This window comes from Rhynchophorus ferrugineus, unplaced genomic scaffold (assembly GCF_030347505.1).
Source record: "Rhynchophorus ferrugineus isolate W39M unplaced genomic scaffold, kcgeb_rfMv2 rfM7, whole genome shotgun sequence".
Classification (NCBI taxonomy): Eukaryota; Metazoa; Arthropoda; class Insecta; order Coleoptera; family Curculionidae; genus Rhynchophorus; species Rhynchophorus ferrugineus.
This window is the reverse complement of record NW_027472586.1, coordinates 14812288-14830895: the sequence shown is the minus strand read 5'-3', so window position 1 is coordinate 14830895 and position 18608 is coordinate 14812288. Positions and strand designations below refer to the sequence as shown.

Sequence of the window (18608 nt, the reverse complement as noted above, 5' to 3'; positions counted from 1 at the left end):
ATTAGCAACTTTGCCATTGCACAAACTGTATCAGCTTCATGTAACTATCGAGTACGTTTTGTGTTTATCTGGAAACATAACACCCGGCGACAAGTATAAAACAACTGCTTAAATGTTGATGTCATTAAGTCGTCAGGCAAGGATCAGGTGCTTGCATGTATTAAACGTCACAATGTTGCCGCATCAACTCTGAGTTTTAGTTTATTGACATATAACAAAATTCTAGTCTAAATAAAATAATAAAACTACAGTTAATTATACAGCCACAATAGTTTACAGGTTAGAGTTGTTTTATTATATTTATATTGAACTATTTTCCAGACGACCCATGAGATAGAGTTCTAGGTTCTAATCGACCTAATTAACAAATGTATATCCAAGTAATGTATTTTACTTTTATTATAGACCATATTTACCGTTTCACGTTTAATTATTATTTCCTTGTCAAGTCATTTTGATAACACTGTTTTTATATCTTTCTTCTGTTACTTCCTGTGTACATTATTCTTGATAAAATTAATCACCGAATTCTCCATAATGCATTTACCGTATCTACAAAACAGTTAGTATTCATCCTTTCCTCATATATTCTAACCTAATGGTCATGTATAATTCTGAACAATTACACGTATATTTATGCACACAAATCGTTCACACTCTACAATACAATTTCTTACAGTTATCGTATATTAACTATATTATAACTAAACTGTTAATTTCCAATCTATCTAACATTTGTTTCTTTTCAAGTTTCTTCAACGAGTCCATACCAAAGATATTATTAAACATTTCAACTCAACAATTCTAAGAAGCACAAGAACAATAAATCTGCAATAAATTATTAATAAATGTTATGACTAATAATACCTAATCAACCGTTAACGTTTAATTTTTATTATCATCTTGTCATGAGTGACCCAAAGCCCATTCTGAAATACCCATGTCTCATCTAAATACACAAATTGATTTAATAAATCTTCTTTGATTTTATTATATGATTTTAAAAATTGTATTCTTTTAAAATCTATGTCTGTAAGACCTTTTCGTGGGTTATCTTTACACTATTTAAATCTTATGTTACCTAACAGTGTACGAAAGGGTGTTTTACATGTCTCAAAGACAATATCTTCTGAAATAATTGTATTAAATTATGTTAATATTGAAAAAACTCACTGTTTTTATACATTTCAAATATTTGATCTTTGAGAGAACTGATATCAAGCTGATTTTGATTCGTCACCCGCTTCGTATGGGGACAAGAAACACACAGTTTAGAAGATGGACAACACAGTGTCTTATTGTTTTGAAACGGATTACCTTGGCACAGAACAGATAAGGAAATAAGTCGGTAAAGTCTAAGATATTAGAAAACACTTGCATGACACACAAATGAGCTAACACTAGCGATGAGTGGAAAGAGTTGCCAACAGCACACGGAGCTAAAAAGATGTGACATCCCAGCCTCAGCAACAGAGTGGAGCTACGCCCACTGATAAAAGCTCCTTCATTATAATAAATAAAACCAGATTGTTAATAGCTTATTGATCAGTCATCAAGAAATTGAGATAACATGCCAAACGTCCATAAAACGTTGTCTGTTTAGACAAACAAAATGAATCCAACGATTATAATTCATTATATTAGTGATTAATGGAGACGTTGGAATTTTTTCGACCATATTAGAATATTTAATTACCTCCCGTTGGCCTTGTTAATAAATATTTTTTTACAAATACAATAAGAACTAACCCAAATTGTTAATGGTTTGAACTTGTACCTTAAATGGTGTCAAAGGTGACTTCACTGAATTAAATACGGTTTAACTTGGATTTCCGATCAGTCGCCGCAAAATAAGCTATGGCCGCGTTTATTAAAAGCCTGTTCCTTTATCTTGTACTAATTTTGATCATAGTTGAATTGGTTTGCGGTGATGGGGCCGAAAAGGCGAAGGCTTTGTTGGTTAAGAAACATTTAAAACGACTGAAAAAAATGGACGGAGGCGTCAGGCTTGTGGGCGGTAGACTTGAATATGAAGGTAACCCATCGAGATATCAACACATCTCGAACCAGTGAACAGTATCTTGTTTTGATTCTAGGGAATGTCGAAATATTACATAACGGGACCTGGGGCTCAGTGTGCGATGATGAATGGGACATTTCCGAGGCCAAAGTCATCTGTAAACAGTTAGGTTACGATCCGGAGGATGCCCAACCGACAACTAATAGCTTTTTCGGCATCGCTAAAAGTAATTATAACATTTATATAACAGATATTTAACAAGGGCGATAATAATTGCGGTAATAAACATCTGGATTCTATGGTGAATGTAATAAAGCATCTCATAATATCTTTTAGTAATTTGAGTCCAAAGAGGTAGAGTAATTTTTAAAAATTATTACTTCTAGTAGTTCCACAATCTGCCTAGAGAGCAATAAGTATTTGTTATATTTATATTATATATACATGGCATGTAGAAAATCACTTCATTAAGTGATCTCCTCTATAAAATACTGTTTTAATTAATTAGTCTTGTTCTAAAGCTTATTCTAAAGTCTATATATGTCCAATAATCAGATCGGTTGGCGTTAGACGTTTTAATCACTTCGCCTATTTAGCAGATTAGCGAGTACATTGGGATGCACTGACACTCTTTCTAAGTACTTCACACAAACACGTTGAATTACACTCGTTATTGTTTCAAGAGGAACATCGCGTTGTATCACTTCATTTGAAACATAGTACGGAGCATCGACAATAGCACGCAACACTGTATTTTGGAATCGTTGGGTTTAAATAGGCTTAAGTATATATTTATACAATACTTAACTTAGATTTGGTAGAGTTCAAGTCCAAGTTGTTTCCGTTTGACGAGTATGTGCTTCTTCCAATTTAGGCGTCAAGCTTCGTATGTGCTTCTTCCAAGATTTTAGTAGCTCATATCCGGATGAGGGAGAAGTTTCTTTAATTTAACCTGCAACGTCATACTTTATCAAAGGCTTGAGATATGTCTAGGAATGCAGCCGAATAATATCTTTTGGCGTTTAAGTCCATATTTATTTTGTTAACAAGTCTATGCACTTGTTCGATTGTCGCCATGCTTATTGCAAAGCCCGAATTCGTGTTCTGGAATGATCTGTTTTTAATTATACACTTAAACCTCTTTATGTACAGTTTCCCAAAAACTTTTAACGTTATCGGTAATAAACTTATGTGACCGGTAGGAGGTGACATCTTCTGGTGTTTTCACTGGTTTGAGAATCATTATTATTTGAGCTACTTTCCAGATGCTAGGAAAATAATGAATTCGTAATATAACATATCCAGATACTTTTTTACAATTAATCTCTCTGATTACTATTTGTTGAGATTCTTTGACGGTGAATTTTTTATGTGATAAATACATTTGAAATGGTGAATTTAGGAAGCTAATAATTTTGTTTTCTTCATCTGGAGATAGCTCAGACGAAAAGGGTTTAAAGACATTTTTAAGTGCTTAAATTTCGGCCCTTTCCAATTATCTAAAACTATTTTAATAGGAGGGTTGTGCTATTGGGGCCTTTTGAGTTTTTGAGTCTTGCCTTCCAGAATGAATAATCTGTAGTGCCAAGGTAGAGTAATAAAACACCTTTTTACGTAACTAAGATATATTACGAAACTAAGGCAATATTAAATTATTTTCGTATGGATTTTTTTTTCTAGTATTATGATCAGTTTCTTTCTTTAAAAAGGCATTTTTAGTTGAAACTTTGTTTTGGTTTAGTAGCGATCCAATTATCGATCTATTTTGGCACTGTTTGAGCATTTCTGAACCGTGTGCCAGCCAAGCCATGCTCAACTCCAACAACGTGTGGCCAAGCGTTATCATGCAAGGGAATGACTGCATTTTTTCGTCATTTATTTCGTTCAATTGACGTATTATATGATATTGCTGATCCTACAATATGCACATGAATATTCTCTCCTGGACTAACCTGTAAGTTTTTGGAACTGTCGTAGTAAATAAACTTTTCACCGCCAGTCGGAATACGTCAGACAATATTCTTCTTTTTTCCTGACAAGCAATGAAACCGTGATGTTTGGTCTGAAAACCGGGAAGGGGAATCCTCCTACGGATACCTAGTCGGGAAGACCCACAAGAATAAGCGAATTGGACTGGTTATGTGGAGACTGTCTCTGGGCTACCGACTAAATCCCACCCTATCAGCTGATCCAATGACCCTAACTGATACTTCTTACTGTTGGTAAGGAGGGTGTCCGTAACCGGTAACACCGTTAAGAGGCACAAGAACCAGGCAGGAACATGGCGTCGTTATCACACCACGCAGCTTATGGTACATGAGTTAATCGCTCGCCAGAGACGGTCGAGACAATTTGGAGTTAGAGGACGACGTGTTAGTGTCGGCTGTGATAGAATAAGGCCACGAAGAGTCAAATGAATTATTGGCCTAAAATATCGGTCAGCTCGGTAATAAATCTATTGTCCGAGAGACGAAGAGTGGAGAAATATCTCGAGTAGAGCTCGGATATAAAATCGTGAACTTGGAGGATGTCTGTTTCTCTATGAATTTGATTATTCCTGACGAACCAGGGGGTATTGATTATTCTCCTGAGAATTTTGTTTTGAAAAACTTGAAGTTGTTCCACCTGGCCAGGTGAGACGTATTTTCGATAGACCTTGGAGCCGTACAGAACGACTGATTGAACCAGTATCTTGTACAGGAGATATTTTATTGAGAGAGGAAGCCTGATGTCCCGATTGATGAGCGGGAACAGCAAATTAACAATACCTTAACCTTTCTGGAGGAACCTTTGAATCTAGGAGTTCCACCTAAATTGGCGATCGAAGGCAAAACCGAGATAGGTGGCTTCTCCTGACCATGGGATTTCGGCGTTCTCGATTTTAGGACGCGAAATGCTCGGTGCAAAACGTTTCTTGTGGAAGAAGACTGCCTGGATTTTCTGTGGGTTGACCTACAACCTCCAGAGATATAACCACTGGACCGTCTCATCGAGTTGTTTTTGGAGTCTGCTTCGGATGTGCGGTGCTACTCTTGAAGAAGCAAAGTAAGCAGTGTCGTCTGCGTAAAAAGCTGCCTGAACTTGTGGTCTTCTAGGAATATCTGAAAGAAAAATATTAAATAAAGCGGGTCCCAGGGGGGAGCCTTGTGGAGCTCCAGCGTCGATGGTTTTCCATCTAGAGAGAATATATTTAATCTTTACCTGGAGCGATCATCTTTACAGAAATGATTTGATAAGAGCTATTAGGTCATCGGATAGACCTAATCGGATGCATTTCGCCACTAAGCCTTCGTACCAAACCTTCTCAAAGGCTTTGGTTAGGTCTAAGAAGACCGCTCCAAGTCTTTCATGTCGGTTAAAAGCACAGTTGGTTTTTGCAGCCAGCCGATGGGCCTGATAAATGGCGATTGTTTGGCGCGGAACCAGAATCTAGAATGATATTGTTTGTCTTGGTAAAATAATTAAAGGCATAAAGAATGTCTAATACATCACGCCATTTCAAAAACCCTGGCTGTTGATGTGATTGTTCGACTTATAGAAATCCGGGTTTCGTTAAAGTAGATATATATTTTAATACCTTTCTTGATTAGTTTGAGAGTCTGAGTTCCTTAGGTAAGGCGAGCTGTACACAATAGTGTATTAATAATTCACTAGTTTGCGATACAATCGATATTCGTTCTGAGATAGTTAAATATCGAAGTAAACACATTTTTGTCCGTGATATTATGCACACTGTTCAAAGACCTTCATCATCTCAATGTGACGTTTTCTTGGCACCTTTCGCTGTTACTAGAAAACGTCTAGGACAATTTATTTTAAATCTGTTTTAGAGTGAAAGATTGATTGTACTACCGAGATAAAATATTGTAAGATTTTTTAAATGAAAATCAGCTTATTTATTTTTTTTAAAGCTTTGTTCCCTTTGAATTAATTGCCTTTGCGTTTGTGCCAACGTTTTGTCTAGTCTTCGAAATAATTGTTAATCTCGGTCTCTGGAATAGCCCTAATCTCCTCAATTAATTCGAAACAACATATGTTCAGTGTTTTTTTTTTGAGTTTTTGGAAAAATAAGTCAAATAGGGCTAATTCCACCGAATATGGATGTTGCGAAAAGATGGTCTAGCATTGTCGTGATAAAAAATAACCGGATATTTCTGCTCGAAAAACTGAACTAAGTGATTTCTACAAGGCGAGTCACTAAATACAGGTGTGGTCATGATGCCTTTCCTATTGACATTGATCTGACTGATTTATTTTTAAAATCGCTTAACCGTAGGGAGTGTATCTTACTTCTTTTGGTATCCAGTGTTATATATATGGCCCAAAACTATTCTATGGTCGATGTTTAGCTTCGAGAGATGCTGTGAATAGAAATATGTCAGTCATAGGGCTCATTAGAGGGCTCGGTAGATTCAAATCATATGGCCTTTCCGAATCTTCATTTTCAAAGCACAATAACTTTTGACCCAGTTAGTGACGCTACCTTAATATCTCAAATATTTTAAGAACTGTTTATTATTTTCTATTAGGAAAAACCGAAATTGCTATTGTATTTAAAAAGCAAACTGAACGGCTTTTGTACTGAACAGTTTTGGTAAGCAAACCAAAGTAAAACTAAGCTTACTAAAATCTCCTCAAAAGCCCTTGAAGGGTATAGCTGTCTGGTCTCTGCTTTCATCATTAGCTTACCTAAATTACTTCAAAATATACAATTAGTTAACTTCCATTAACTATTAACCGTTAAGGAGTTGTGTCTTCCGTCACATCGACTCAGCAATAACATTATACACAAATATCTGATTATTTTAGATAAAAAAAATGTGAAAATATTATACGTGTCTTTGAAATTTGAGGGTTTCCCTGGATTTCCTAGGAATCCACCATCAGATCCTGAATTGGTTCCAATGGAACCACCTCGGAAACGCACTAGTTGGCATAAAAAAAGAATTTGGAAAATTGGTCCACATTTGACGGAGAAATTGGTGAACATACATAAAAAAGTATATACAATCGAACATTGAACCTTCTCCTTTTTTGAAGTCGGTTAAAAACGGTTTCATTTCTTTTCTAGGAAAGTTCTGGCTAGATAATGTCATGTGTAACGGAGACGAAGATGAATTGCAGCATTGCCGCTATGAGTCATGGGGTCAAAACGACTGTAGTTATTCTGAAGCTGCCGGCGTGAAATGTCTAGAACCCAACAACACCGAAATTATTGAAACCAAAAAAACTGTCAAAATGTAAGTAAATATAAAATACGTAAACTTAAACATAATGTAATTAAGAGTGTAAAATTAATTATATAAGGTATTGTTGAATTACTGGTGTAATTCATAAAACAATTTTCGGAACGCTGATTCAATAGAGTCAATAAATAAGTCATAACCCGCGTGTCCAGCTCGTAGGATAATGAATGTCCCTTTTGTCTGCCAATTCTGTCCATCTTGAACGACAAGGCTGAATTACTTTGTGTAATTCATAATGTAATACTCAGACACTGGTTCACTAGGGTAAATTATAAGTCGTCCCGAAGGGTATCAGTGATTCAGGAAACTGAATTTTCTTAAAACAAAAGTAATCTGTATTTTAATTACATATATTATAATTATTCTTCCATTTACAATAAAATACCCGAACTATCTTCGATCATACGGATCGATCTTACTTGTTCAATAACTTGCGAATAGTAAACTAAACTAAACTTAATCGCGAATATAAACTTATCGTGAGTGAATGGGAATGATGGTTTCTTTGACATATCCAAGTTGACCAGCTAAAACCAAATGGTCTTTTGCTGATGTCACTTCGGGTTTGGGATAATTGGTTTTTGTGGATGGCAGAGACCCTGGGTTACGACTGGGATTACCATATTTGGTTTAACTGATTCGAGATGGGTGTTCGCATTCCTCGCGAACCCTGGTACATTGAGTAACGCACGGACTGTTTCGGATTAGAACACTTGGAATAGTGTAACTTATCTCTCGGAAACGTAATTGTACCACACCTGTACTCCATAGAAGCAGGCTGGACGGACCAGCATTTTATACAAAGTCGCTTTCTGGGGCATTGGAACTGTGCTTTTTCTACAAAGAAGTGGATATAGCATACTGAACAAGCCATCGCTCTTGAAGATGAGGTGTTGGATTTGGGCTGACCATTGGAACCTGCTGTCGAATTAGAAACCAAGATAGGGCACTTTCTGGAGCCAGGAGATAGGGAATTTGTCGATTTGAAGGTGATATTCACCGAACTTCTTTCGGCAATGGAACAGAATAGCCTGAGTTTTACTTGTGTTAATCTGCAGTCGCCAGAATTTGTACCACACAATCGCCTGGTTGGCTTAGACTTGAAGTCTGCTACGAATGGCGTCGGAACTGTAATTAAAAAGTCCTATATTCTAAGTATGAGTGAATTAGGGAAATTACGTCATCCGATAAACCTAGTATTTTGGTTTTGAAAGCATAAAATAAATTTAAACCGTTTGCATAAGACAGAATACTGAAAAAAGTTCATTACTTGTGTAACAATTAATTAACAGTAAAATGTAATCGACAGGGTGCACTTCTGAAAGGAAACGATATCGAGCCTTTTTGTAACATATAATTATAGGCAATAAAAAAAGATCGCGGTCGAAACTAGAAGCTAACACATGGCTCAAAGTCCGTACAAAGTCCGTACGGACCACAAAAATGATGCTTAAATCTGCTACATTGGTAAGGAATTATTGATCATGAACCTGATAAAACCATCTGTCTCTATTGTCAACAACAAAAATAGAATTGATCAATAGGGAAGGCGTTGTCTTCAATCACAACAACGCTAGACCACACGCATCTCCAAAGGTTCGATATAATTGAGTGAGAAGTTCACCTCAACTTGTCCCATCCGACCATCATTTGTTCTTCTACTAGTTTATATAAAACTCTCTTAATGGTGTTCTACAGAGATTTTATCAGAAAAGTGACAACATGTTATTAATGTTATAAGCTTGTAAGAATAAATTCGCTTTTCTGTTATAACGAATATGTACGTTATTAAATCTTGCTGATTGTATTCATAAATAATTAAAGTTTAAATGTCTCATTATATCACAATAAAAAACAAAAACTGACAAATATCACGTATACCAAATTAAAAAAGTCATCCTGAAGCAGATATGAATAAAACATTTATAAATACAATGAATGAAAGCCAGTCGGAGTTATTTAATACAGAAAATATCAAGTATTTGAAATTATGAATATTTTTGTTTCCATATCGACTTCAACAGTATTTGACTGGAGCAAAGCATTTTTAAGTAATTCTTAAAAAAATTAAACATTTTTAATTATATAAGGTGTGTTATCGGTAATTTTTTTAAACAATGTTATTGAAACTACATATAGTTTCAGCGATAACCATATATATGAATTTCACAATAAAATAATTATGTATTATTAATTTTGTTTAAATTCTCTAGCAGATTAAAAGATGTATATATAATAACTAGCGACCCGCCCCGGCTTCGCACGGGTGCAATGCTGATACTAAATTAAATACACTACAGAAAAAATATGAACGTTGTATATAAAAACATAGCGGCCCGCTCCGGCTTTGCACGGGCATAAAATATATATGCCTATGTCACTCAATGAAAACATGATTAAAATCGATCCAGTATTTTTGGTTCATTCATTACTGCCCTTGGCCTGCACGCATTAAATTTGGAGTAAAACAATTCCTCTTCCCCTATACTTACTATGAAGATTTCCTGCTATCTTTGGAATATCTAAATTCATACAATTTTTATTACATTACACATTTTTAAACGCAAATTTTAAATTTGTAATATCTCCGAAAATATTTGTTTAATTTACATGCTGTAATGAACCATATTGATCTATATTAATTGCACACTGTATTTAAGGTACTTAATTCGATAAGGATTAATGCCGTATTGCTTAAAATAGCTTCGTAAATAAGCGATTTTCTCACGTAAAAAGTAAACAATAAAAATGGTTAATGTGGGTTATCCCTAAAAGATAAACATATACCATCGCGGACTTTTTTGTAGACCTTTTTATGGTGTACAATACTGTAGTACATTAATTTGATCTAACTCGTAGGGTTAGGCAGCGTTTTTGCTAATTGCTAAATAAGCCTAAAAAAATAAGTTAATTTACGACATCACGTTAGAAACCTCTAAAATTAGCAATGTTGCCTTAGTATATTATTCATGTATCATACATATAAACCTTCCTCTTGAATCACTCTATCTATTGAAAAAAACCGCATCAAAATCCGTTGCGTAGTTTTAAAGATTTAAGCGCACATAGGGATATAGGGACAGAAAAGGCGACTTTGTTTTATACTATGTAGTGATTAGCGTAAGATAAATAACAAATATTATCCTTTTTTAAGTTCTATGGCGATAGAAATAGTTTTTTATTTTCCCTTGTTCATAATTCAAATTCACGTGCTTTAAGTAAATATCAATCGAGTTTCCCTGCTCTTTATATTGATTCTTCGTTGATCTTCTAGAATTTAATTTTTATGCACATCTCATTAGTTTAAGAGATATTGAAATCGTAGTAGCACAACTGTAGACAAGATTGCGCTGTTTAGTGAGTTTTGGTCTTGTTTTCCTAGATATTCCAGATTTTGGTGCTACGTCTGGATTATAACATAAGACTGACGAGGTCGGTATTTGAATTACTGTCTTCTGGATTGGTGCCGCGTTTATTGGATCCGCTACATGCCGTATAACTTGTTTCGTTCGATTTAAACATCCGACTCGCAAGTATAAGAAGATATATTTGGCCAATAAAATTGATTTAACTCTAATAGTGTATATAGGATAAGATAAGGACAAATAGTTTAATTTAAATTGATTCCAAGGCTGGTTTGGCAATAACCAATTCCCTTAGCCTAATGTATTTAATACTGCACTCTGATTGTCATATTTTAATCGAATAACTTTTAAATTTTAGAATAAGCATTATCGCATTTGAAAAAGTTCAAGTTTACTGATAACACTCTCTTCCTTTCACACGCTCCATCTTAGAAACATAAGAGCTCCTACAGCTTGGCCTATTCGGTTCATTAATCCAGCCACAGAAGCCCATATTATTTTCTTCTCCTACGTTACCGATCCGAAATACTTGAAATCCTGCACTTGTTCTAACTTGCTGTTGCTCAGCTCGATCAGTTGCCAATACTTATTGTTTTTTCTTCAATAATGTTAAGTCCATATGGTCCTGTTATGTAATCTAAGACATATCCTGAGAAATGCTTAAAGCCTTAATATTATTATCGGCCAATATAGCAGATAGGCTTAACAATCTCTTCGTAAATACTTTTAACATAATCTCAACCACTAGTATGTTGAAAAGTAGCGCAGAGACAAGTTTTTGGTGGTACAGGACTGTACAAAACTGGTAAGAGTGTATTCAAAAATAATATTTTATTTTAAAGAAAGAAGAGGCCACGAAGAATGGCGATACAATACGACTAAATCCATATCATTCGTCACATAAACATGGCTTCATGTACAGTTAACAGTCGCGCGATGTAACCCCTCTCTCCTAAAGAAACGACCACGGAGATGTACGTAATAGTTATCTTGTCTGGACAGCTATGGTTGCTGTATGATTTATAAAATTATATTTGAGGATCGTCTGTGCCTTCTTCTGCCAATTTGCCTTTGCTAATCTTCTAAATGAACTGTTTCTACCTAAATGTTTATGGAATCCTTCTATGGAATTGTTTCCCAAGTTTTGGTAACTCCAAATTCCAATAGTCGACGAATGAGGAACTGAGCTACTAGAATCCGTATTAGATTGCCGTAGATCCCGAACTTTAAGCTTCTTGAAGTCCAAATTATAGTAGATTCTGTTAGTTCATAGCAATTTTAGTCCGCTTTTGGTGGCCTTATATCCTAAAATGAGATCCTTGTGCCAGAAATAAATATACTTCAAAGCTTGAAAGTTGTATACGTGGAAGCGTTTATATCTAGAGGTCTTTAAGAACCTTCAATCCACCTTTTATGGCTTTATAGATTCAGCTGCGATATTTTTGCCGAACTCCACATAACTACACTAAGGAATGTTTCGAGTAATCGATTGCCAATCCAACTACCTACTTTTTTTTTCTAGAAAATTAATTTGACTTCTGTTAATTGAGTGGATTCAAAAGAGAACAGCCGTATGATCTCTCGCCGTGAAAGGGTTTAAAATACAAAAACCATTATTTTACTTAAAAACTATTTTATTATATGAAAAAAGATTAGATTTGTTGAACAGCGATATAAAATAACACTGAGGGTTTTTATCTATTAGAAAACAGAACCCATGTCACATCAAGAAGGACTTTTTTGAATCTGATGCAGAACGAGACGTAATAATCTATCCACACAACGCCTGCTCTCTCCTCTTTTTGGCTTGTTTCTTCGATTGCTCTTTGAAGTCTCACTTGTTTAATACATTATTACTTTCGTTCTGATGTTCAAGTTGTATTTTGATCTTATTTTATTTGTTTTAAAACTTTCTTGAAATAATTTTTTTATTATTTATATTTTAATTTAATATTAATTTATATTTGATCAATGACAATTAAGTAATCTAATTAAAAGATTAAATTAGAACTTTCAATATAAATGTACTTCTGTTCATTTATATTTTCTAAAAAATCATTAAGTTTTTTTCCTAATAAACAGAAATAGATACCTACATTATCGTAGTATTATATTTCAAATATATAAATATGACTATAGGAGTTTTTCGCATTTATCTTACTTTTATTATATTTATAGAAATTTATCTTCATACTACCTCTGTTATTACTACAATTAGCAACACAACAATAAAAAAAATTTCATATAAAACTAAGACAAAACAAGAAATTACCATTGTTCCTCTATTCCTATTCCAAAAATCTTCAGGTCGTCCTATCACAGTATTCTACACCTAATATTAATTTATCTAATTACAATCAGGTTGCCCGTAAAGTCCAAACGATTACGTCTGAAGGGAGGCAGATTACCTACGGAGGGCAGAGTTGAAATAAAAAACGACGAAGGACAATGGGACGTCGTGTGCGGAGAGGGATGGTCACTAAGAGAAGCTCTGGTTGTTTGCAGATCCCTTAACCTCGGTATAAAATTATTAACTCATTTAGTAGCACATCCAGACGTTTTTAAATATGTTCTTTAACATTCAGGCTATGCCAACGATGCGGTTCAAACAACATTCTTTGGAGGCAAACTGGGAAAACTTAGCAAAGCCGGAGTGACATGTAGAGGCAACGAGTCCTCGTTTTCAGAATGCTTGTATGATGCAGAATTAACGGGTACCTGTCGAGGGTCCGAGGTGGCTGGTGTATCCTGTACAAAATTATTAGCTGATCTTGTAATAGGTAGGCATTATATTTGGGGGTTTTATATCAATATAGGGTTGGGGAAAAAGTAATTTCAATTTTTTATGATTATTTATTCGCATTCATAACGATAAAAGTAGCGTGATGAATACATATTACAGAAGATCGCGGGGAACAAGGACACACCAAAAATTGTATAGTGTTTTGACACTGACTGCTTGTAATATGAAGTGAATGCCAGTGTCTGAATAATTTCAATATTAAATATGAACGAGTCAGCCGATTATTTAAAAAGTTACTACGGAGCTAAACAGCGACTATAATACAATTTAAATAAGACTAATTACCAAAAGAATCTCACAATAAAAAACGACCAAATTTGATCAATATGATTTTTTTAAATTTTATTCTCTTAACATTCCACAATCTGCCCAATAGACAATAAGTATTTGATGGAACTTATATTATAAAATGACATATAGAAGTTCGTTTCAATAACAGATCTCCTGTACAAACTTATAAACTAGTATCATACTTAATTTAATTACTATTCCATGTTATTCTAAAAAATATTCTACGTGTCTATTAGTTATGTTAGATGGTAGTAAACGTTTTAATCTACGCGCTTCACTGACATCGCGTACATTTAATTGATCGGCGAGTTCATTCGGGTGCACAAACACTCTTTCGGAGCACTTTACGCTGGCACTTTGAGTCAGACGTGTTATGGTTTCCAGAAGGATATGGCGCTGAATTGGTTTGTTAATGGGATAATATGATATATAATAGGCATCAATGATGGCACGCAGCAATTTATTTTGGAATCTTTGAGGGATGGCTATGTTGAATTTGCTAGTAGTACTCTACAGTTCGATACCATACGTCCATATAGGCTTAATATATGACTTATACTATAGCACTTGCTTGCGGGAGCTCATGATTATTAATATTTACCAGAAGACAAGTCCTTCTACGCAGGGCGAAAGTCACGTGAGTAGATTTTGTCAGAGAAAGTTCATTTTTTGTGAGAGGATCATTGTCATTTGATACGTCATATTTCCAACCACAAATGGATTTTGTTTAGATGAAGTTGGAGATTCCTTGTGACTGATAAAATCGTCGTATCGTCAGCATATGTTGCTACGGTTGTCGTTTTTATAGTAAATAGGAGACGCGTTGTCTTCTATAACGACTACGCTAGGTCACATATATCAAAACAACAATTGAAAGAGATTGGCTGGGAAGCTTTAATGCATCCACTGTATAGTTCTGATCTTGAACCGTCCGGCTACTATTTGTTCCGGTCTCTATAAAACTTTCTTAATAGAGTAGTATTCATATACATTTATATAAAACCGATCCTAGTCAAATAAGAGGAAGCCTACCAATTATTTACCTACTCTAGACGCGATGGCTACGTTTGCTGACGATACCGCGATTCTTGCGGTTGGAGACAATAGCGAAGAAGCAACGAGAAAATCACAAGAGACCAGCGACAATATAAATAATTGGTCCCAAACTTGGAAAATAAAAATTAACCAAAGTAAATATCTGCACGTACGGTTCACCTATAATCAGACCGTACAAACACCAATAATAATAAATAATACCATTATTTCATATAGCAATTATATATCTGGTAACTCGGAATGATCCATGGCAAAATCTCGCTGGAAGGAAGGAAGGTTCGAACTGAAAAACTGGCGTTGAAATATAGGGAAATGAATTGGTTAAGAAAATGAAAATTATGTTATGAAATGAAATTATGAATCCATAATAAATAACTATTAAATTAGCAAATATTGAAACCTATATAGATCTACTGGGTTCGAACATGGGCGAGAAATAATATAAATAATATAAATATAATACAAGTAGTAAGCGCACTCAGATACTACAGGACTGATTAATTACACCGAGACCTTCAGATACTTAATACAGATACAGATATAGATAATACAGATATTGAAACTCTTGGATAATACCAGAACAGGACACAGACTCAAAAGAATCAAACCATTTGATCTTGTGTAGTGTAGTCTAGTGAGGTGTATTCAATAAAAAAAGCAGTATTAATACATAGACTATGTTAGGACCGATAAGCCCTCCTAAATATATACGTAAAATTAAGGTATTGTTAAAGACAAATTGTAGGTTAATCGGCGACGACTAATAAGAATGTAATAAATAATTTTAAAAAACTATTTAATTTATAACTTTATATTTTTAATAATTTTTATAATTAATGTTTGATATTTTTTAAATTAGACTCCAATGAATTAATAGCGTCCTCATACTTGGAAGATAAAGCTATGTTCTTCTTGCAATGCGCCATGGAGGAAAATTGCGTAGCATCAACCGCATACGAGATCCAAAAGGAAAACAACGCATGGCATCTGGAAACGCGACGACTGTTGAGATTCACTGCCAGGATATTTAATGGCGGCACTGCGGATTTCAGACCATCTATTCCAAAACATTTGTGGGAATGGCACATGTGTCACATGTGAGTTGTTCCAATTTTTATTATTAATAGAACAGAAAGACGCAATAATTAAATATTGTTAAATAATGTTATATTTAATTTAAAACAAGGTTTTGTTGAAACCAATATTTTGCTTCGTGGTTTAAAAGCAAATTATTCAAATTATTTCTAAGAATATTATCAAAATGGGATTTAAGTAGCCGCATATTGTCTTCCGATATCTGGGACTTTCCTTTTAACAATTATTTTAAAAGTGGAACAAAAACATATTATTATAGATGTTCTATTATTTGTTTGTACTTATTCATTTTATTCATTCAATTCTAAAAAAGCTTTTAATGAATTTTTTTTCATCGGCTAATAAGCTATCTGAAAGTTGTTTAAAAGTTTGAACTGGGTTTTCATCCAATAAGTCTTACAATTCATTTCTTTGTCATTGATATCAAAACAATTACTATAAAATCATGGAAACCAAAACTAACAATTGGAATATGACGGAACAGTATCGCCATACATTTTTAAAATTATTAAAGTTCAGTTTCTTAAATGATGCCAAGTGGAAAACTGTTATTTATGTAGAGAAATATCAAAACCACTTTAGTTTGGTAAAGATGTCTAATAATAGACACATATCGTTAATGATTTTCATTAGATACCACTGACCAAATACATGCAAGCACCTAATAATTCAATAGTTACGTCCATTTGATCATGCTATGCTAAATGGTGAAATGAGAACCGAAGACGGTGAACGCAGTGGACTCCAAAAAGAGGTTGTTAACGACGAAAACATTTAAAGAAATCACAAAATGATTTTGAATGACCGTAAATTGAAACTGAATGAAATAGCAGACACTCTAAAGATATCAACTGAACGTGCACATCATATCATTCACGAATATTTGGATATGAGGAAGCTCTGTGCAAAGTGGGTGCCGCGCGAGCTCACTTTTGATCAAAAACAACGACGAGTTGATGATTCGGAGCAGTGTTTGAAGATTATCAAGCATAATAAACCCGAGTTTTTGCTTCGATATATGACAATGGGCGAAACATGGCATTTTACTCCGAGGTCCAATCGACAGTCATCCGAGTGGACTGCACACGATGGATCCGCTCCAAAGAGTGGCGTCCAAAAAGGTAATGGTGTCCAAAAAATCCATGAATTGGGCTTGGAATTGCTTCCTCATCCACCGTATTCACCAGATCTGGCCCCCAGCGGCTATTTCCTGTTCTCAGTTCTCAAAAGAATGCTCACTGGGAAGAAATATTTGTCGAAGATCCGAAGAGGTGATAGACGAAACTGCATATTTTGAAGCAAAGGACATATCGTACTACAACAAAATTCGAAGGAAATTATGTTGAATAAAAAAACGAATTTTGCCAAAAAATGTGTTTTACTATGGTAGGCCGGGGACTTTTCAATTGATCTGTTATGTAATGTAAGATGTAACTAATAAAAAAATTTATAAAATACCTTCATCGGCAAAAATGCACCGAATATTAACAAAACACATTAGACTTCGGATTCGTTCACAAATTATTTTGTTTTAGGCACTACCACAGCATGGAAGTCTTCGCTACTTTCGATATATTCGATCACAATAACAAAAGGGTAGCTGAAGGTCACAAGGCGTCCTTCTGTTTGGAAGACAACCAGTGTATACCTGGAGTGCAGCCTAAGTACGCTTGTGCCAACTACGGGGACCAAGGTATATCGGTAAACTGTTCGGACATCTACAAGCACACAGTGGATTGCCAGTGGGTCGATATATCCGATCTCGAGCCGGGAAATTATAAGATGAAGGTGACTGTGAATCCTGAGTACAAAGTCGCCGAGATGAACTACGAGAACAACGCTGCCGTTTGCGATTTTATTTACGAAGAAACCAGAGGGATTATTCAGAATTGTTATTTAACTGGTCCATAATTCATGTATATTGTAGAGATAGTCAATTTCTTTTAAATCTTAATTAAGACATAGTTCATATTTTTATATTATTGTTTAATAAAAAAAATATCGGATTTCACAAACAATGGCAAACACGCATTTCAAATAAAAAAACCGTTTCGTAAATATCTCACACACAACTTGTTTCATTCAACATTAATTTCAACATCGACCCGCTCCTATTGAATAAACCCTAGAGCATGCTTGGTAATGATTAAGAGGCTGACAATGTAGAAACCATAGAAAAAATAGAAATTTCAGGGTATAGGCGACCTTGGGGAAATGTTTTGTTTAGTTCAATCAACTGTAGCGCTGCGATCGCAAATTGTGATTGGCTAGTTTAAATTCCTGGTGCCGCCACTAACATGGAACGTGATTGGTTGATTAAATTGTATGAAGCCAGCATTTTCTATGGGCGTACATTTTTAAGTTTGTTGTTGGAAAGTTTGGTTTTTGTTTAGATCAAGAAATCTTCTTTTTACGTTGTACATATTTTCTGTTTTACAGTAAGTTTTATGGAGTAATAATATAAAAATTGGTGACAATGCGTCCGTGTAGTAAAAGATGTAGTGTACCTGGGTGAAAATCTACTACGGAAATTAGTCATCGTTTCCCAAAGAACGATCTCGCGCCTTTCCAAAAATGTGTTGATCAAGTAAATAGTAGTAAGTTACCTGGATAAACCACAATGCAAATATATCAACGTCATGCCGTCTGTCACGGACATTTTAGTGAAAAATTTAGAATCACCCTTCCGTCACGAACAGGTATTAGGGTAAATGCATATCCAACATTGTTTT

At 34.7% G+C, this 18608-nt stretch overlaps 1 protein-coding gene across 1 annotated transcript; it reads left to right on the top strand.

The window, feature by feature from the left end:
• Positions 1–1821: 1821 nt before the first annotated feature.
• On the top strand, positions 1822–17941 carry LOC143199984 (lysyl oxidase homolog 2). Its single transcript, XM_076410207.1, has 7 exons — positions 1822–2035; positions 2097–2246; positions 7092–7260; positions 12993–13150; positions 13217–13411; positions 15641–15878; positions 17412–17941. Exons 1-7 carry the CDS (start codon positions 1858–1860, stop codon positions 17785–17787), a joined length of 1464 nt encoding a protein of 487 aa, XP_076266322.1. The 5' UTR covers positions 1822–1857; the 3' UTR covers positions 17788–17941.
• Positions 17942–18608: the final 667 nt, after the last annotated feature.